The sequence below is a fragment of the Sipha flava genome, unplaced genomic scaffold (assembly GCF_003268045.1).
Source record: "Sipha flava isolate LNK unplaced genomic scaffold, YSA_version1 39_pilon_pilon, whole genome shotgun sequence".
Classification (NCBI taxonomy): domain Eukaryota; kingdom Metazoa; phylum Arthropoda; class Insecta; order Hemiptera; family Aphididae; genus Sipha; species Sipha flava.
The window spans coordinates 2,051,575-2,068,662 of NW_020273107.1; the positions used below are offsets into that span (position 1 = coordinate 2,051,575).

At 26.3% G+C, this 17,088-nt stretch overlaps 2 protein-coding genes across 3 annotated transcripts; one reads left to right on the top strand and one right to left on the bottom strand.

The window, feature by feature from the left end:
• The first annotated feature begins 740 nt into the window (after nt 1–740).
• Nucleotides 741–11,188, top strand: LOC112688556 (peptide transporter family 1-like). Its single transcript, XM_025561811.1, has 15 exons — nt 741–1,184; nt 3,774–3,846; nt 4,987–5,128; nt 5,229–5,321; nt 5,805–6,079; nt 6,357–6,439; nt 6,712–6,879; nt 6,964–7,215; nt 7,414–7,662; nt 8,824–8,930; nt 8,998–9,126; nt 9,238–9,337; nt 9,421–9,549; nt 10,509–10,613; nt 10,679–11,188. Exons 1-15 carry the CDS (start codon nt 1,134–1,136, stop codon nt 10,829–10,831), a joined length of 2,109 nt encoding a protein of 702 aa, XP_025417596.1. The 5' UTR covers nt 741–1,133; the 3' UTR covers nt 10,832–11,188.
• A 1,707-nt stretch (nt 11,189–12,895) lies between these two features.
• Nucleotides 12,896–16,792, bottom strand: LOC112688588. 2 transcript variants are annotated; one of them, XM_025561860.1, is made up of 3 exons: nt 16,716–16,792; nt 16,526–16,613; nt 12,896–13,305 (listed from the first exon to the last, which is right to left on the bottom strand). In XM_025561860.1, the coding sequence occupies exon 3, from the start codon at nt 13,299–13,301 to the stop codon at nt 12,984–12,986; it is 318 nt and encodes a 105-aa protein (XP_025417645.1). In that variant the 5' UTR covers nt 13,302–13,305; nt 16,526–16,613; nt 16,716–16,792; the 3' UTR covers nt 12,896–12,983. The 2 variants fall into 2 exon arrangements, with proteins under 2 accessions (XP_025417645.1, XP_025417646.1); XM_025561861.1 differs by having other exon boundaries at nt 16,712–16,788.
• Nucleotides 16,793–17,088: the final 296 nt, after the last annotated feature.

The following is a 17,088-nucleotide window of genomic DNA, read 5'->3' on the forward strand; positions in this document are numbered from 1 at the left end:
AAAAATACTTGTAATGAGCCGGACTCAAAAGACTGACTCAGCACGATTTAACGTCGAAATCCACCTTTGTTGCAACATGGATTGCTACGCACTGATAAAAAACTAAGATTTTGTATGCAAAGTAAATACGAATGAGTCCTAGCGTTTATTGATCCATTTTTGTTTTTTTAACTTTTACGAAAAACGATTTTGCTGAATTTACATCACGCAAAATATACCAATACACACAAAACATGCAAAAACATACTCTATTTACTTATCTATTCTACATTTTTATTATCATTGCTATTAAATCGATTCGTTTATCACTTAGCATGTATTCCGATATAGTAAAAAAATCATGCAAACGCATAAGCTTACGAGCCCTGATTTCAACTATTTAACTTATTAATGTTTACTTGCATAATATTTTCAATTTGAGTTAAATCTCTTTTTATCAATTGTTTAAATAGATGAATTTATGAATACGTAAATAAATTATAATACTAAAACATGTTTTTCTGGTTATGCGGCGGAGGGAAATAAGCGGCAACACTTGTTTTCTCCGTAGGTCCTTAATCTGGTTCTGGTGGGATTCCGTGTTACACGTGATATGAATGATATTGCCGATTATTACTCACAATGAAGTGCGCTGCGTTCAGATAAAAATAATCGGCAATAATCCGGCAAACGTAATGTTGTTAAAATATTAAGAATTCTACGCATTATGTTCACCGCGCACACCTAAAAATAACGTCAGTCGATGCCGCGGCCGGACACGTGGCACAGCTGTGGGCGGCTAGGAATACTTGTTGCGGTGCAACCGTGGTAGTGGAACTGATAAATAAGACCACTCGCGTTCCCGAAATGATTTCGATGGATTTGAATAGTGTTCCACAAATACCGTTACCGAAATATTACGAAATTATATTACGTATTCTTACTTTTCGCGGTGCTCGAGCAACGAATCGAATTCTTTTAAATCGATCACAAAACTGCGCTATTACTACACGGAGAATACCTCGTATACAGAGACAGCCGATTAAATTAAATGGTTTTCAACCCGCAAAGACCGATGAATATTATTATGTAACGCAAATCGGTCAATATTTCAATAGTTCTCAAATGATTCGGATTTGCAAAACTTGTCTCTAATGTCTTTTACCCAGTCGAACGTCGAAATGGAACTGATCGAAAATAAATTGGCAAGTATCAATGTAGTGTTTTTTCTCCGCTCTTACATTCGGTACATTTTAACTGTCTTGAATCTATAATCTAAGTCTCCGGATGCGTTTTATTTTTTTGCTCACCGTTAATCAATGTACCCATGTAATAATTGTACTGTAATCAGTGTTTATTTTGTATTTTTCTACTATCACAACCAAATTTTTTTTAGTATAATTTTTAATCGTTAAAAATTTAAATACTCGGAGGTGAAATATTTACAAAATTTTTTTATCATTAAATCACTTGGAGCATATACATTATATAGATAATAAAAATGTGCCAACTAGCCTTTTCAGTGCTACTGTCGCGTATACGCGACAACAGTCTATTTCTCGGGCCTGCTACTGTCCCGTATACGCTTTGCTCTATTATAAAATGAGGTGCAATTACTACATCAACAAAATACGCAGTGCTATCTAGGGAAGAAAGTAACAAATCAATTGAAAAAAAAAAATTGTTTCCGTTCAATTCCAAAGATGTTATGAATGAATTTATATTTTGTCATTTCCAGTGACTACCAGAAAATAAATATGATACTGCATCCTTGGCAATGATAATAGTTTTTGTTGTTTTTCATGGTTATCTATAAATAAAATTGTTTTTTTTTTTTTTTTAATCGTGACACATTTTATATTTTGGTTATGTGAAATCAAGTGACTTTGTTATGAAAATTTACGCTTGTCTTTTTTATTCACTGTGGTTTTATTGTTTCGATGAAATTTGAAATACGTAAAATTTGAGAACCACTGGCTTAGGAAAGTAAAAAATTGAATGACACGGTCAAATATTAATTTTTTTTTTTACATTTTTTTTCTTCGGAATGTATGTTAATTAAACTTTTTGTAAGGAGAAATTTGAAATTCTTGAAAAATTTAAAATTTATTAAGCACAGCACATATTTTAAAGATAAATTTATTTCAGCATTGAAAGGGCTAGAAACAAAGATAACGTGATTATGACAAAAATGCAGGTTTAGCGTTTCCATAAGAGTGTTGCTTACGTTAGAAAATCACTACGTTTATCTCATAGTTATAGATAATGAATACATTGGAAAATATTCAATATTTTTAAATATTTACGGGTATATATAATAATACAAATAACACAAATATCCTATGGAGTCGAAATTGTAATTTTCATAATATCAACAAGCAGAAAATTATCACCTATTTTATACAGGTATTCGAGAAATTTATTGAAATTTGGTGAAACATTATATTGGTTATAAAACGTGGAAATTAATATGTAAATAATAACTTATATCCTATAGTTGATAAAAAAAATTAAAACAAGAAATCATATAGTACGGTGAAATAAATATTGCATGATAAACATAACTATCTAACTTTATTTTCTTATATTAAGTTATAAAAGTCTTTTTTTTTTTTATTTATTTATTTTCTTTTTTTTTTTCAGAACTTTCAGTTAAAACTATTATAGTTCAAAAATTAAAATATTAATAAACACAGTAATGCAATAATATAAGTACATTAAGTAATAATTAAAGTTATTAAGTACAATGATATAATAATAAATATGATTAATAATATCAGATAAGAAAAAGAGATGCAACATTAGTGTATATAACAGGAGAAATAATTGGGAGTAAGCCATAATTATTTGTTTATTAAAATAGCAGAAAGAAAAGAGTTTATAATGGAGGTTAAATCAGATTAGAATTTTGAAAAGGCTAAATTTAAATTTGAATTTTGCGGATTGGTAGCTGCAGCATATAACAGGATGAATTGAGAAAGGTTAATGAGGAATGACTCGGAGGTTAAATTGTTTATAAATGTATTATTTTTTGGGGAGTTAAAAGACTTAATTTTGCAGCGATTTAGAATAGTTTGGTAGAACCGGCATCCCAATGATAAAAATCATTTAACATAATACTTTGTACTCTAATTTTGACCTATTAATTATTATAATGGAAGAATTAGAGATATTTAATATTTTTCTTTACACATGAGAACAATTTGATTTTTCTAAAAATGTGTTTTTTATAGTGAATTCAAATTTACCTTCTCATTTTCTTATCCATATTATCGTTACTCATAAAGTCATAAAGGATAAACAAATATTCTAATAGATCTCTGTACTCTATAATCTCAAGCGCGTAGATAAATCCATTTACTATTTTAACATGTTTGTATGAATTCTTTTTATATCCTACTTTGAATTCGAAACACTTTTTTCGTAGTACAAAAATAATAAGCTAAAATATTTTTATTTTTTATTTTATATACATTTACAGATAAACGAATGAATACTAAATTAATTTTAATATAAGAAATCATAAAAAAAAAAAAAAAAATAGTAAATATTTTAGTACACACTTTAAAATTGAATTGTGTAAACTTCATTTTGAACTACATTAAGTGGGCCGTTATACGCACAATATTATGTGCTATACAAGTGTAGACATGAACGTAGAAATTAAATATAATGCGATTATGTAGTAAATTCACTAATACAGTATTAAAGTTATACAATTATTATTGCCGACTTTAATATTGATTATGTATATTATTAAAATATTTAATACAATTGTTATGTTTATGTTATAGAAATCTCCAAAATCGGTATGGTTTATTGTAGGCGATGAACTGTGTGAAAGGTTCAACTATTATGGACTCAGAAGTAAGATATATTAATTTTATAGTACAGTGCTAAATTAAATGTACTAAATATATAAAATGTTTAATTAATTAGTTGGTATAAAATCGGAAATGTTTGGATGTACTATTATTTTTACCTATACGTATCTTCAAAAATAATTTCTTCAGAAATGTAAATGGCGTATATAATTTATATTTATTATACTAAAATATTTTGTCAAATACTTATCCCTTTTTGTATTTATACAACGATAAAAATACTAATACATTAGTTTAGTCGATAAAAATTTGCGTGCAAAAGAGATGTCTGTTTAAAAAAATATCCAAGTATCAAAATTGCCAGAGAGTAATACAATTTTAATTTGCATATTTTTAAAATGTGTTATGGCTGAAGTAATATTGTGAAATAAAAATAAAAATAGACTGTGTATTGTTGTCACACTTACACAATTTATCATGAATTAAAACAAAAAATTCGTTGAAATTGTACAAAACATGATTCATTTAATTTCAAAGCTATTTTAAAAACTAACATGAAATGTACATACCTACTCAGTATTAACGAAAAACCATAAATAAAATAAAATATTACATTTATATACAAAAAAAAAGTAGGTACATTATATTCGGATTTTACAAATTAAAATATATCGATTGAGAACTTTTTAAAAGCAATTACTCAAACAATAATAAAATATTATCAAAATTAATATTAATTACATTTTTATTAATTATTTATAATAATCCTTTCTGTTGATCTTGCTCTAATAATAATTAAAATTGTATTCCTTAAATAGCTTTATTATTTTTACTACTGTTTGAAAATTAGCTTGTATAAGGATATTTTTATAAATGAACATTTTCATACATAAATATTTTGTGTATGGACAATTTTACTTGGACTTTTTTTACGTATACATTTTTACCTTAACTACACCTCATATACCTGAATCTAAAAAAATATGAAATTAATATTTCGCTTACTACTTTTATAAAAATATAAATATCCATGCAAGTAACATTTATAAACATATAAGCACCCATAATTATGATTATTATTATTATTAGGTAGGTACTATTAGTTATTAATAATATTATTTGTTACATTAACATTATCTGATTTAAATTCATTGACCCGTATTAAGTATCATAAACATTTCAGCTATTTTAGTGTTGTACCTTAAAACCGTATTAAATTATTCGGACGATTATTCAACTATGATCTATCATGGCTTTATATTTTTATCGTACTTCATGCCGATATTTGGTGCTGTATTAGCTGATTCCTACTGGGGAAAATACAAGTAAAGATACGAAACTATATCATTATAAATATGTTCTATTATCAGTGCTTACTCATAAGTATTGTCGAACTTACATGTTCAATGTTTATTATTTTTGCAGGACTATTATGCGACTGTCAATAGTTTATGTAATTGGTAATTTTATACTTACCGCAGCTTCGATGGCCTACAATTTTACCCTCGATAGTCAGAGGTAATACATTATTTTTACGTATAATAATAACTTCATGATGTGACTAAAATTTTCATTTTCAATTTTTTATTTTATATTTATATGAATAGTATTTCAAAATATTTTTTTTCAAATTTTGGCAATTTTAATTCACTATTGTAATATTATTTTCTTTTTCTTACCCTAATTATTTTTACCATCTCCGATAAGCTTGTTAACTAAAATATACGATACAATTGAATTTTATGGAATATTATCTTTAAGATGGAATCAAGAAAATAGTATGGTGAATCAAAACGCAATCGCGATTCAGTGTTCATTTTTAAGAACGTTTTTTTCACATAGGTGTGGGTACTTATAAACATACTTTCGGTGAAAAAATTACCATACCAAGTGAAATTTCTTTTTCCTAAAAACCCTTGTAATTTACTTGTATTATATAATAAATATTTAACAAATAATAATATAATAATAATAATAATTATTTTTTTATTTCTAATGTAGACTTATTGCTATTGTCGGTTTGGTGTTGATTGCAATAGGAACAGGCGGTATAAAACCTTGCGTCTGTTCGTTCGGTGGAGATCAATTTCAATTGCCCGAGCAACAAACTGAACTTACTAAATTCTTCAACAGATTCGTGACGTCCGTGTACATTGGCTCGTTAATTTCGACATTCATCTCTCCCGAGCTAAGGAACAGCACTCAGTGTTTCGGCAGAGATACGTGCTTTCCATTAGCATTTGGCGTTCTATCTTTACTGATGACCATAGCAATAGGTAATCTCCTCTCGACGTCTAATTATTTTACAAAGCTTTTCATGTTATTATTATTTTTTTTTTCTATTCCATTACAAAACGTCATATACCTACATCAAATATGGTACTTACATTTTACAACAATAGTTCAATGGTAAAAGAAGTACGAATTATTTGAATATTTATTTGCAAACTAAACAATAACCTCTTTGGATAAAATAATATAAGGCACTTTCAAATACCCAAATAGCCCATATTCCTGTTTGATTTGTATATTTGTTTAGTTTATTTTTTATAGCTGTGTTTTTTTTTGGAAAACATTTATACGTGAAAAGAAAACCAGAGAATCATGTAATCTTCAAAACTATCGGGTGCGTGTTTGTAAGTATCCACAAATACATTGGTAAATTTCAAGACGAAAAGTCATTCAATTTCTTACCTCAAGTATGTGAATTAACAACCCAAATACTTTAATAATATTTGTAGGAGGAGGGTATTATAACGATACTATAAATTCAATAATCAGTAAAATATTATGGTAAAATTTAAATTGGAATTGAGGGCAAACAACAATAAAATCCGAAAACCACTTTTGTAACACATACGTAATTTAATTTAGTAATGCAATACATCAGTGACTTTTTGTTTTTAAGTATTCTCTTCGAAAAAAATGTACTCGTTCGTCTACCGATAAAGCTCATTGGCTAGACCACTCCAGTAATAAATATTCTGAGATCGAAGTTACTGACACTAAAGCAGCAATGGAAGTTCTGTACACGTACATTGCTTATCCAGTATTTTGGGCACTGTATGAGCAACAAGTAAAAAAATATATTCTATTATTTATCAAAAAAACGTTTACGAAAACCCTAATCGTTTATTTAATATTTTATTTGTGTTTGCAGGGTTCGCGGTGGACGCTACAAGCGATGTTAATGGACGGTAAAATAGATAGTATCGATTGGGAGATCAAACCTGATCAAATGCAGACCATTCACCCGCTTTGCGCTCTTTTATTGATATTTTCTTTTAATTCAATTTTATTCCCATTTTTGGCAAAATTTGGTATACGAAGACCACTGCAAAAGCTCATATTTAGTTATTCAATGGCGGTCGTGGCCTTTCTGCTCGCTGCTATTGTTCAATATAAGATTTTCGTGAGTCTTATTTTATTATTTTTTATAATACTAATATCTATATACTAATATATATCTATTGGGTGGTCTGCGGTAATTAGCCGGTTTTCAATACATCCAACATAAGAAAAACGGGAAAACATGGTGAACCACCTATATCGTTATTTTATTATCTCATTCACCCCATAATAACCAAGAATTCAATCCTATTGTTATAAGGGCGAAAGCACTGTCATACCGTCTGATGAAAGTCAACTGAATATATATAATGGTTTCGATTGTGACGTTCATGTAAAATCATCACTGCCGGACAACCGAACTATTGGGCCATTGGACTTTGTCAATTTCAAGTACATGCCAGTTTGGGAAGAAAACATCATGAATATTACACTGAAATTCGATAATTCTTGTAGATCATATACCAATTATGACAAACTGGAAGCTTCAGTGATTGTCTCCAAAGGAAGGGTAAATTAATGAAATTGGTGAACTATGCTTTACTTATATTTTATTTTTAATTATTGAGCATCTTGCGTTTATCGATTAGTTGCATACGTAGCTTATAAATATTTATGGGTATTTACCAATTATAAATATGTAATCGTCTGCAAGTTTTAGATTGAAAAAAAAAAAATCTATCTTTCAAGTTCAAAATTTCTGATTTACTGAGTGCTCGTGATTACTTATTATTAATAACCATAGACATAGGCGTGCGCAAGGATGTGGCTTATAGGGCTATAGCCACACCTGGAACCTTTTTTTTAGGTAGGTACTAAGGGCTAATAACTATTTTTTTGGAAAAACGAAAGTTTTTTTATCAATTTTATCAAATTACAAAAGGAAAAAAATTGCCAGGACTGGCGTTCATTGATAATCAGATTGTACATAAGTTTTTCTAATCAATTTTATTTCTACTTATGTTTTGAATATCTATTTTTTTTTTTTTTAAGACGGAGTTATACATGGGGGTGGGTGATCAAAAAAAAAATAAAAGCACTCCGGAAACAGGAATCTGCGCACGCCTATGACCATAAACATAGGGCTGCTTACGAACTGAGTCCCAGTATAACCTTTTATGACGAATTGAGTCCCGGGTTGTTTTAGGGTATAAACCAATTGAGTCCAGTGACATTATAGGTATAATACTAATTGAGTCCATGTTTTAATACTAACTGAGTCCCGTAAAATTAAAAAAAAACATTTTCCTTCCCATTTTTACAGACTTAGGACTGTCTGTAACAAAAAATTCTACAGGTATGGTTAAAAATGTTTTTTTTTTTAATATTTTATAAAATAAATATATAATTTTTATTATTATTCATAATTTTCGCTGTGCCTGGACTCTGGATGGTTATTTCATATTTTACTCAAAATAATCCTCGGACTCAATTCGTATACAATTAGTTTCCTAACCACGGACTCAATTAGTATATGTCTCGTTTGTACCCGGGACTCAATTAGTATATTATTTTTTCCCCGTTCAGGTATAGGGACTCAATTAGTATACAGTGAAACATAGTAACTATCAATTTAAACTTAGATCACGTTTTTGGTTTCATTAATAATTCACAAAACAATTAACCATGATGCACTTTTGTATACATTTTTTTTTTTTTATGTGCTATTTAGTCCATCTCATACTTCTTAACACCTACTGTAAACAAAGAAGCCATATTACACCGTGTCGATCGTTACGATTATTTATCAAAGCCTAAAAACGGACACCCCAGCCTTAGGTATATATTCAATAATTTTTAATTAATTAATTAGTTTCATATCGATTTTTCTATATTTATTTTTAAGAGTTATAATTAGTGATGATGTAAAGATAAATGAATCTCTTTCTCTTGAAATCACTGGAAAAAAATCTGAAATACCCTATAATATCTCTTCATTTACAAATGGAAATATTAAACACATAGCTATTGGGAGGTAAGAATTCAATATTTACGATATATTTTGAGGTATACATTTTTTTATTCTTAAATTTTTTATGATTTTCTAAGAGAAATCTAACAACAAACTTCAATTTGTTAATTTTAGTTATAATTTAACTCGTGGCAAAGAAGTGATATCCTCGAACATAGTGCTTATGCCTGCAACAATATATACACTTGTTATACGTAACAATAGTAATAACTTGGTAAATTTGTGAAAAACCATAGTCCATGTTATCAAGGACGTAGACAATGGCAGATTTGGTTAATAAATCAAAATATTTTATAGGAGTCGAAATTATATGCCACTGACAAAGGAAATTATTTGCATATGTTATGGCAGATACCTCAATACATGTGTATGATTCTTGCGGATGTAATTTTTATAGCTACGACGATTGAATTTACATTTACTGAAGTAAGTTATTTATTATATTTTATCATGATATTAAATAAGTAAAAATATTTGATTTTAATATTTTATTTATTTACTTTAATTGATGCATTTTTAATATATGTATTATACTGTCAGTAGTAGCATTACTATATTTATTCATGACTGGTAATATTTTAGAATTTTGTGGATTATACATATCGCATTTCATGTACGTACATCCTACATATTAGAAAATAATATAATATTATAATGTTAAATAAAATCAAGAAAATATATAACAAAGGACAGCAGTAAAAAATATAAAAAATTAAAATTATTGTCCGATGCGGTATAGATTTCGGTAAGCTAGAGAAGTGGAGTTAAAATTTTTCCATTGTTGGTTGAATTCTCGTAAAGAACACTAGTGTCAAGTATTAACTATGAACAAGGCGTAATACATTTGACTTTATGTGTAAGTGACTATAATGGATGTATTATAGTCTTTTTATTTGAATAAGTTTGGAATAAATTATGAATGATCACATGAAAAAATATATACGTTATAACGTTGAACACTAATTTTCTCAATAAATTTACAAAATTCATTTTTAGTATCACTTAATTTTTACAGATATATATTGTATCATATAAATTTATCATTTTTATTTTTTTTTTTTTTTTTAATGTATTTCACTAATTTAATAACATCCATTATACAGTTAATTATACAACTGCCTCCTTGATAGCTGAACCCATTAATCAAATTAATGAAAATAATAGGTTCAAAAGATCGAAAGTGAATATTAACCCCCGTACCTCCTCTGTGATTACGATACGGAGTTCAATGTTCATGACACATTCTATATATATCATACATATATAAATTAGTGTATTGGTGTATAGATTATACATAAATGTATAATATACACATTGATCTGTGTATGTTATATTCCAACGACCATATTAAGCATAATTGATAATCGATGTTTATATTCCTATAGGCTCCACCAAGAATAAAATCATTTATATCAGCCTGTTACTTGTTTACTCAATCGATTGGAAATCTATTAGTTGTTGTTATTTCAGCTTTGTCCTTTCATAGACAAGTGAGACTTTTCCATTTGATTTTGTTGACAACCGTTGTGATAATCTTATTAATTATATTTTATAGGTAGACGAGTATTTATTTTTCTCTGGTCTCATGCTTGCAGATACGTTATTATTGGTTTACTTGAGTAGTAACTACAACTACAAAGACTTTAAGCAACAAGTTATCAACGATAATGAAAATAAAACTAAGACAAATGAAATCCAACTAAATTAAAATTAATCACTTACAAAATTATTTGATTGTTAAAAGGCATAAAGCATACAGCAAAAATAAAATGAGTATGCACTCATTTTTACGCGTGGCTGTATGATTTTACAATGTTTTAAACGATGCGTACAATAATTGTACAGCTTAATTATTAAGCTATTCAATATATTTTAATGGTTATATTTTTCAAAAAAAATATGTTATTTTTAAATAATATTTTACTCAGTTATACATTGCCCACACTATTGATTATAGAATCAATGTCCACACTGTACCAAACGCAACACGACTTTTATTTATTAATATTATTAACTTAAATTAGAGATTATTTCAATTTTTTCCGCAATAAAAATTATTATTTTTAAGGCGTCGCTAATTGAATATTTAATTTATTATTTAGTCATCGACAAGTTTATAATTAAATATATAGTAAAATTAAATACAGCATAGGTAATTGAATTGCATTTGTATTTTTTCTCGACAATATTAAAACAATTAGAATCCAATTACCGATTTTAACACAATTGCGTGGTAACGTAACTATTTAATTTTGAAAAATATTCATACAGCATTATAGAGAAATCATATCAATACTCAACAAACTCAATTAATACAGTTGTAAATGGTACGTGGTTATTACATTTCCAAGAATAATGTAGGTAAACGTTCTGTACACTTCAAAATTAAACGACTGTTTATAACATAATAAACAATAATAATATTAAGAATTCTAATATTTTACTTTGTGTACAGTCTACTAATAGCCTAGGTTAAAAAACATTATACAATTATAATGCGCTAATCCAGTCAGATATCTTCATTGTATTAAAGCCCTTGCAAACCAAATCCATTTTTCATCAAAACTATCATGTGATGTCTAACAAAAATATTAGTAGTAATATTATTATTATATTATATTTATATTATATTGGTACTTTAATGATCAGATAAAAAAAAAATTTGAAAATAGTATTGAAATATTTAACATTTCTACTTTACACTGATCGAACCATTTTTCCATAAGAGCAATTTTTTATGAGACTATTAAGTATGAAAACTGAAAATTTTTCAAATTTTTTAACAGTAAATAATATAATAAAACTTTGATGAAAAAAACAAATAACATTTTTCTTTAATTTTGACTTAACAAAATGCCACTGTATGTTAAAATTTACTATATGACAAATATGATCTGATTGTATAACTATGTACAGTTTATATATGTACTTAGAGTGTGATGTCATATGGTAGTGAGACATAGACAAATAACAAGAAATCATTAAAGTTATGGATACGGAGGAAAATTATAAAGATAAGATGAATAAATAAAAAAAATAAATGAGCATGTTCTAGAATAAATTGGAAAAAAAAAGATAGCTGATAAGATGATTTAATCAAAGAAAATAAAGTTAATCGGATATATCATCCAACACAATAATTTTATAACCGACATATTTTAATGAATAGTAACTGGAAATTAAAGAGGACGCCCAAGGAAACACCATTTTGAATACATTGGAATAGGTTTGGACTGCATACCTGCAACTGATTATTTACTATTCACCCAAAGTCAACGCATAGCCGAGTGCATGGATACATTACTTAAATACATATAGCCTTCCAATAATGATGTGTTTGTAGGGTGTACTAGAATAATAATGACATATAATGTAAATAAGCGAAATCATTTTTACCTGAAATTAGTCATCCATGATAGAATTTAAAAATAAAAATTTGAAGAATATTCAATTATATTAATACATTTTAAATTATTTATTTATATTATATTATATATATATATATTAAAAAAAATACAAGTTATAGCAATACAGAAATCATGGTTTTAATATTATAATTGATACAATAAAGCTATTATAGCATTTATAATTAGATAATGGACAAATATATAATTTTAAATTAAATTTCATATATCAATACATTACATACTATGTACTCTTATATTATATTCCTAATTATACACTTATACATAATGTACTAATTATAATACTCATTTCATAAAACATTACATTTTCAGAGATTAAATTTAAAATATTGAAAAATATACCCATATCATAACTGTAAGAACAGTATTTTTAATTTAAAAAATTAAAAAAAAATCGATATTTTCATTTATCTTAATAGTCAATATTAGCTAGAATTACTCAAAATCAATGTTGTACGACCCATTTGTCCTAGTTCCCTTGTAAATCAAAAAAAGATTTGTTTTTCTGTCTCGACTATTAAATTCATTAATATATGAATCATTCAATTTTATAGATTTGGGTAAATATGTTTTCAATACCATATTATCTCCTTCCAATGAAACCAATAAACGTAGACCGAACTTTGACTGAACTTTGGATAAGTCGAGTATTCTATACCTTCTTCCCACATTTAACGCCGATATGCTGACAAAAGATGTATTTTGATTGTGTATTCTTGCTTGACGTTTTAAAGCCTTCTTTAATTCATCCATAGCGCTTTTAAAACAATTTAAAAAAAATAGTAGTAGTTTTCAAATTATGCAACAAACAAAAAAGTATTAAATGTTAATAGTTACATTAAAAAAAAAAAAATTGTGTGAAAAAAGATTTCAAATTAAAATAGACAACCTTAAGAACCTAAAGTAACCTTAAGAAATTACTTTATAAAAATTAAAATAATGGTTTATTTTTCATAATTGTATCAAATTTAATTTTTACATAAAAATATGTACGAGTATAGTATCCAAAAAATTAATACTAAAATATGATTTTTCTTCAAAAAATATTCAGATTGTTTTTTTCATTTATTTTGTATTAAATTACTGTATAATAAAATATAAACTAAAGTGTTGTGGTTTAAATTTATAATAAATATAAAAAATTGACTCAAGCTTTTGTACAAAGATAAATTTAGGGGGAGTCAGATCAGCTGACCCACAGTTAATATTATTGACAAAATTAGCCTCTTAAAGACTTCTTAAATTATTTAATTGTGCCGATTATAGGTTGAAGTTAATACTAAACTAGGAAAAATGCCCCAGTTTCGTGCCCCCCCCCTTTAACGACGCCATTAGTTTAATTGTATAGTAGCACGATAATATACTAAAACATCTTTATGTCGGATTAAGATTCCATATAATAAAATAAATGTTATCGTTTTCAACAATATTTAGGATTAAACTTAAAAACGCATTCAGTATGGTCAGATTGTTTTTTTTTTTATCACAAGGTATCAATACATATATAGTCCAGTTTCAGACCTAATAAGTATACTCTTGAATAGCCTGATCCACAGTTCTCAAATTATGGATCCACCTCTGCTTCTGCAGTTGTATAAACTGTTATAAATATTAAAATCTATATTTTATAACGAATGAGGAAAATCGGGGAAATTCAACAATGAAAGACACAAGGTTAAACAATGGAGATTATTTATTGATATTATCACTTATTCTAAATCTAATTACCTAAATTATGTGTATCATTATTACATTTGCTGACATTTATAAAACGCGGCATAAATAGAAAATGTATTTATTCCATAAACTAATTTGTAACTGATTATTTATTTATTTATAATTCAACGGAACTAGTCCTTTTACAATATTGTATGTGGTATGAAACCAATTATGTATAGGATAAAACAAATTTATAGAATAATATATAGCAATAAATAATATTAAAAATATATAGGTATATAAAAAATACAAAGAAATAATACATAAAAATATAAATTAAAAAATAAAAATAATAAAATTAAAATAAAATAATAAATGTATTAATTGTATATTTAACCTCTCACTTTATAAACACGTAAAATGTGTTCAATCCTTTGTGTATCTAGAAGATCAAAGTCTACAGTACGAATAGATATACATAAATAAAGGAAATTTCAAATGAAACAACTAATTAACTTTGATTTTAAATAAATAAAAACGATCAAAACGAGCACTTTAAAATTTTTACTAATTGACGAAATTAGTTGGAGCTTAAGTCTGTATTGAGACCGGAGTATTTTTATAATAGATGAGAAAGGATATTATAACATTGAAAGTGCGATTACTGTTGTCATCCTCATTTATTAATTCTAAATGAGCATAATATATAAGATAATTGTTTTTTTTTTTTTTTTATGGGAAACAGTGTTAGGAATAGATAATGCAAAATGTATCTAGATAAAGATGAAAGATAATATGTCAAAATTCATCTAGATAAAGATAAAAGATAATTTCATTTTTATCTAGAAAAAAAAAAAAAGATATTGTTAAAAAATGTTATTTTTTGGTCAATATTTCATATTCCAATAATATCTATGAAGACTCAATTATAATCATTATTATCAATAGGTACCTAGGTTTTAATGTTTATTGTAGTAATGTAGTGTACCATTAAGCAGTATTTATATATAATGGACATATAATATGATATGATAGTTACAATATGATAGTCAATCACTAAAATGTTACAAAAAAAAAAAAAATGAAAATTGCTCTATACGTATCAGGATGAATACAGAATACATAAAAAATTATTTTATGTTCACAATATTGTTTTCCATATAATATTAATTTGATGATTTTTCATTATTCTACAAGTAGTTACGACTTTACGGGTTCCAAGAGTGAAGTAATGACTATTCAGCGTATGAGTTACATGTATATACTAAAATCAAATACCAAATTTGGAACTTCCGTGGGAAAATAAGAAATTAAGTTTAAAAATACCAAAAATATTTTCTCGACATGAATATATAAACAAAATATCATACCAAGAAATAATACACAAATTATGATTATGAATACAAAATCTATATGTATAAAAGAAAGTCAGGTTATTTACAGAATTTATAATTCAAGAACAGCTTGACCGATTTTGATGATCTCTGATTTGTTGGATTCGTTTCCGTATAAAAATAAAAATAACTCTAATCTTGGCAAAAATACAGATAATTATCTAGATTAATAAAAATGTTATCTTAGATAAGTAATTAGATAACTTAGCGTTATTTATCTAAATAAGATAAAAGAAGACAAAAATCTATCTAGATAAGTCCCAACACTGATGGAAAAGAACATATGTGTTATTGTGATATTATTTGATTATTATAAGGTTTATTTAGGTACCGATATACCGATTCATTTCAGTGATATTTTGGTCCAATACTATATAAAATGTAAATGTTAATTACTAATATTAATTAATATAACATTATATTTTTTAATAATATTTATGCAGTATAATACATATCATTATAGTAATTATTCAAATATAAATCGTAATAAAACTAAAATACACTTTTATAAATTAAAATTTTTTAAAGACAAAATTAGGTAGATCCATACTTATCTGACTACATTTTTTTTATAAAAAACCCCATTTAAAAAATAAAAATAAAATAATTATTAATATTAGATATGAAAACAATCAGTAATTCAAAATTTCAACTAACAATCTCTTTTTACGAAAATATATTAAATTAATTTTTCTAAATTTAGAATATTTTGAGTAAAATAGCTTTTAAGACTTAAATTATGAGCATTTAATTGTTAAATCATTTCAGTTTTTAATATTCTGAATTAGTTACTTAAGTTTACTTAACTTGCAGAACAACAATTAACTTTATATCCCAGTAATATAAATTTTCATTAATATTTGATAAATTACTAATTATAAAAAAAAAGCTGTGTAAAATACTTCACAATTTCAATTATCATACCTTTAAATTTGTGGTGCAGATTTACTATAGGTAGCAAAATGTTTCGTGTGTAATACAAGTAACCATCAAAGTGACTTAAACTTGGAACCTAAAAATAAAAAATAAAGAAAATAATAAAAAATGTTAAGTATTTTATGTTAACTCGCCATTTGTTACATAAAATATATTTATTCGATTACTGCTTACCTACCTTATAATACCTTGAAAATTATTCTGCCTCGGTAAAATTTAAAATTAACCTCTTTTTTCGTGTTCGTCTGTCGATTAATTATAACAAACTGAATAATGAAATTTAATCACACCATATTAAATAATTATGACTGAGTTAATAGTCCAGTTAATACAATGCTTAAATTTGGTAGGAGAGAGTTTCTCTTTTGTTTAACTTATGGAACACTTATTTTTCTTTTGTGTTTGCCCTCTTCTTCAAAGATTTTCCAAGTCAATAACAGGCATAATAGTAATATATAAACATAACAGTTGCGGCCTTGTGGACTGTTAATTGTCATATAATTGTTTAACTTTTATACTCCAAATTACAATATAATCGATTTAGCAAATAT

Coding starts and splice junctions, on each gene's coding strand:
- LOC112688556 (XM_025561811.1), top strand. CDS start 1,134: ATGTCTTTTACCCAGTCGAACGTCGAAATGGAACTGATCGAAAATAAA. Junction 3,847..4,986: donor CAACTATTATGGACTCAGAA/GTAAGATATATT, acceptor TAAACATTTCAG/CTATTTTAGTGTTGTACCTT. Junction 7,663..8,823: donor TGATTGTCTCCAAAGGAAGG/GTAAATTAATGA, acceptor TGTGCTATTTAG/TCCATCTCATACTTCTTAAC.
- LOC112688588 (XM_025561860.1), bottom strand. CDS start 13,301: ATGGATGAATTAAAGAAGGCTTTAAAACGTCAAGCAAGAATACACAAT.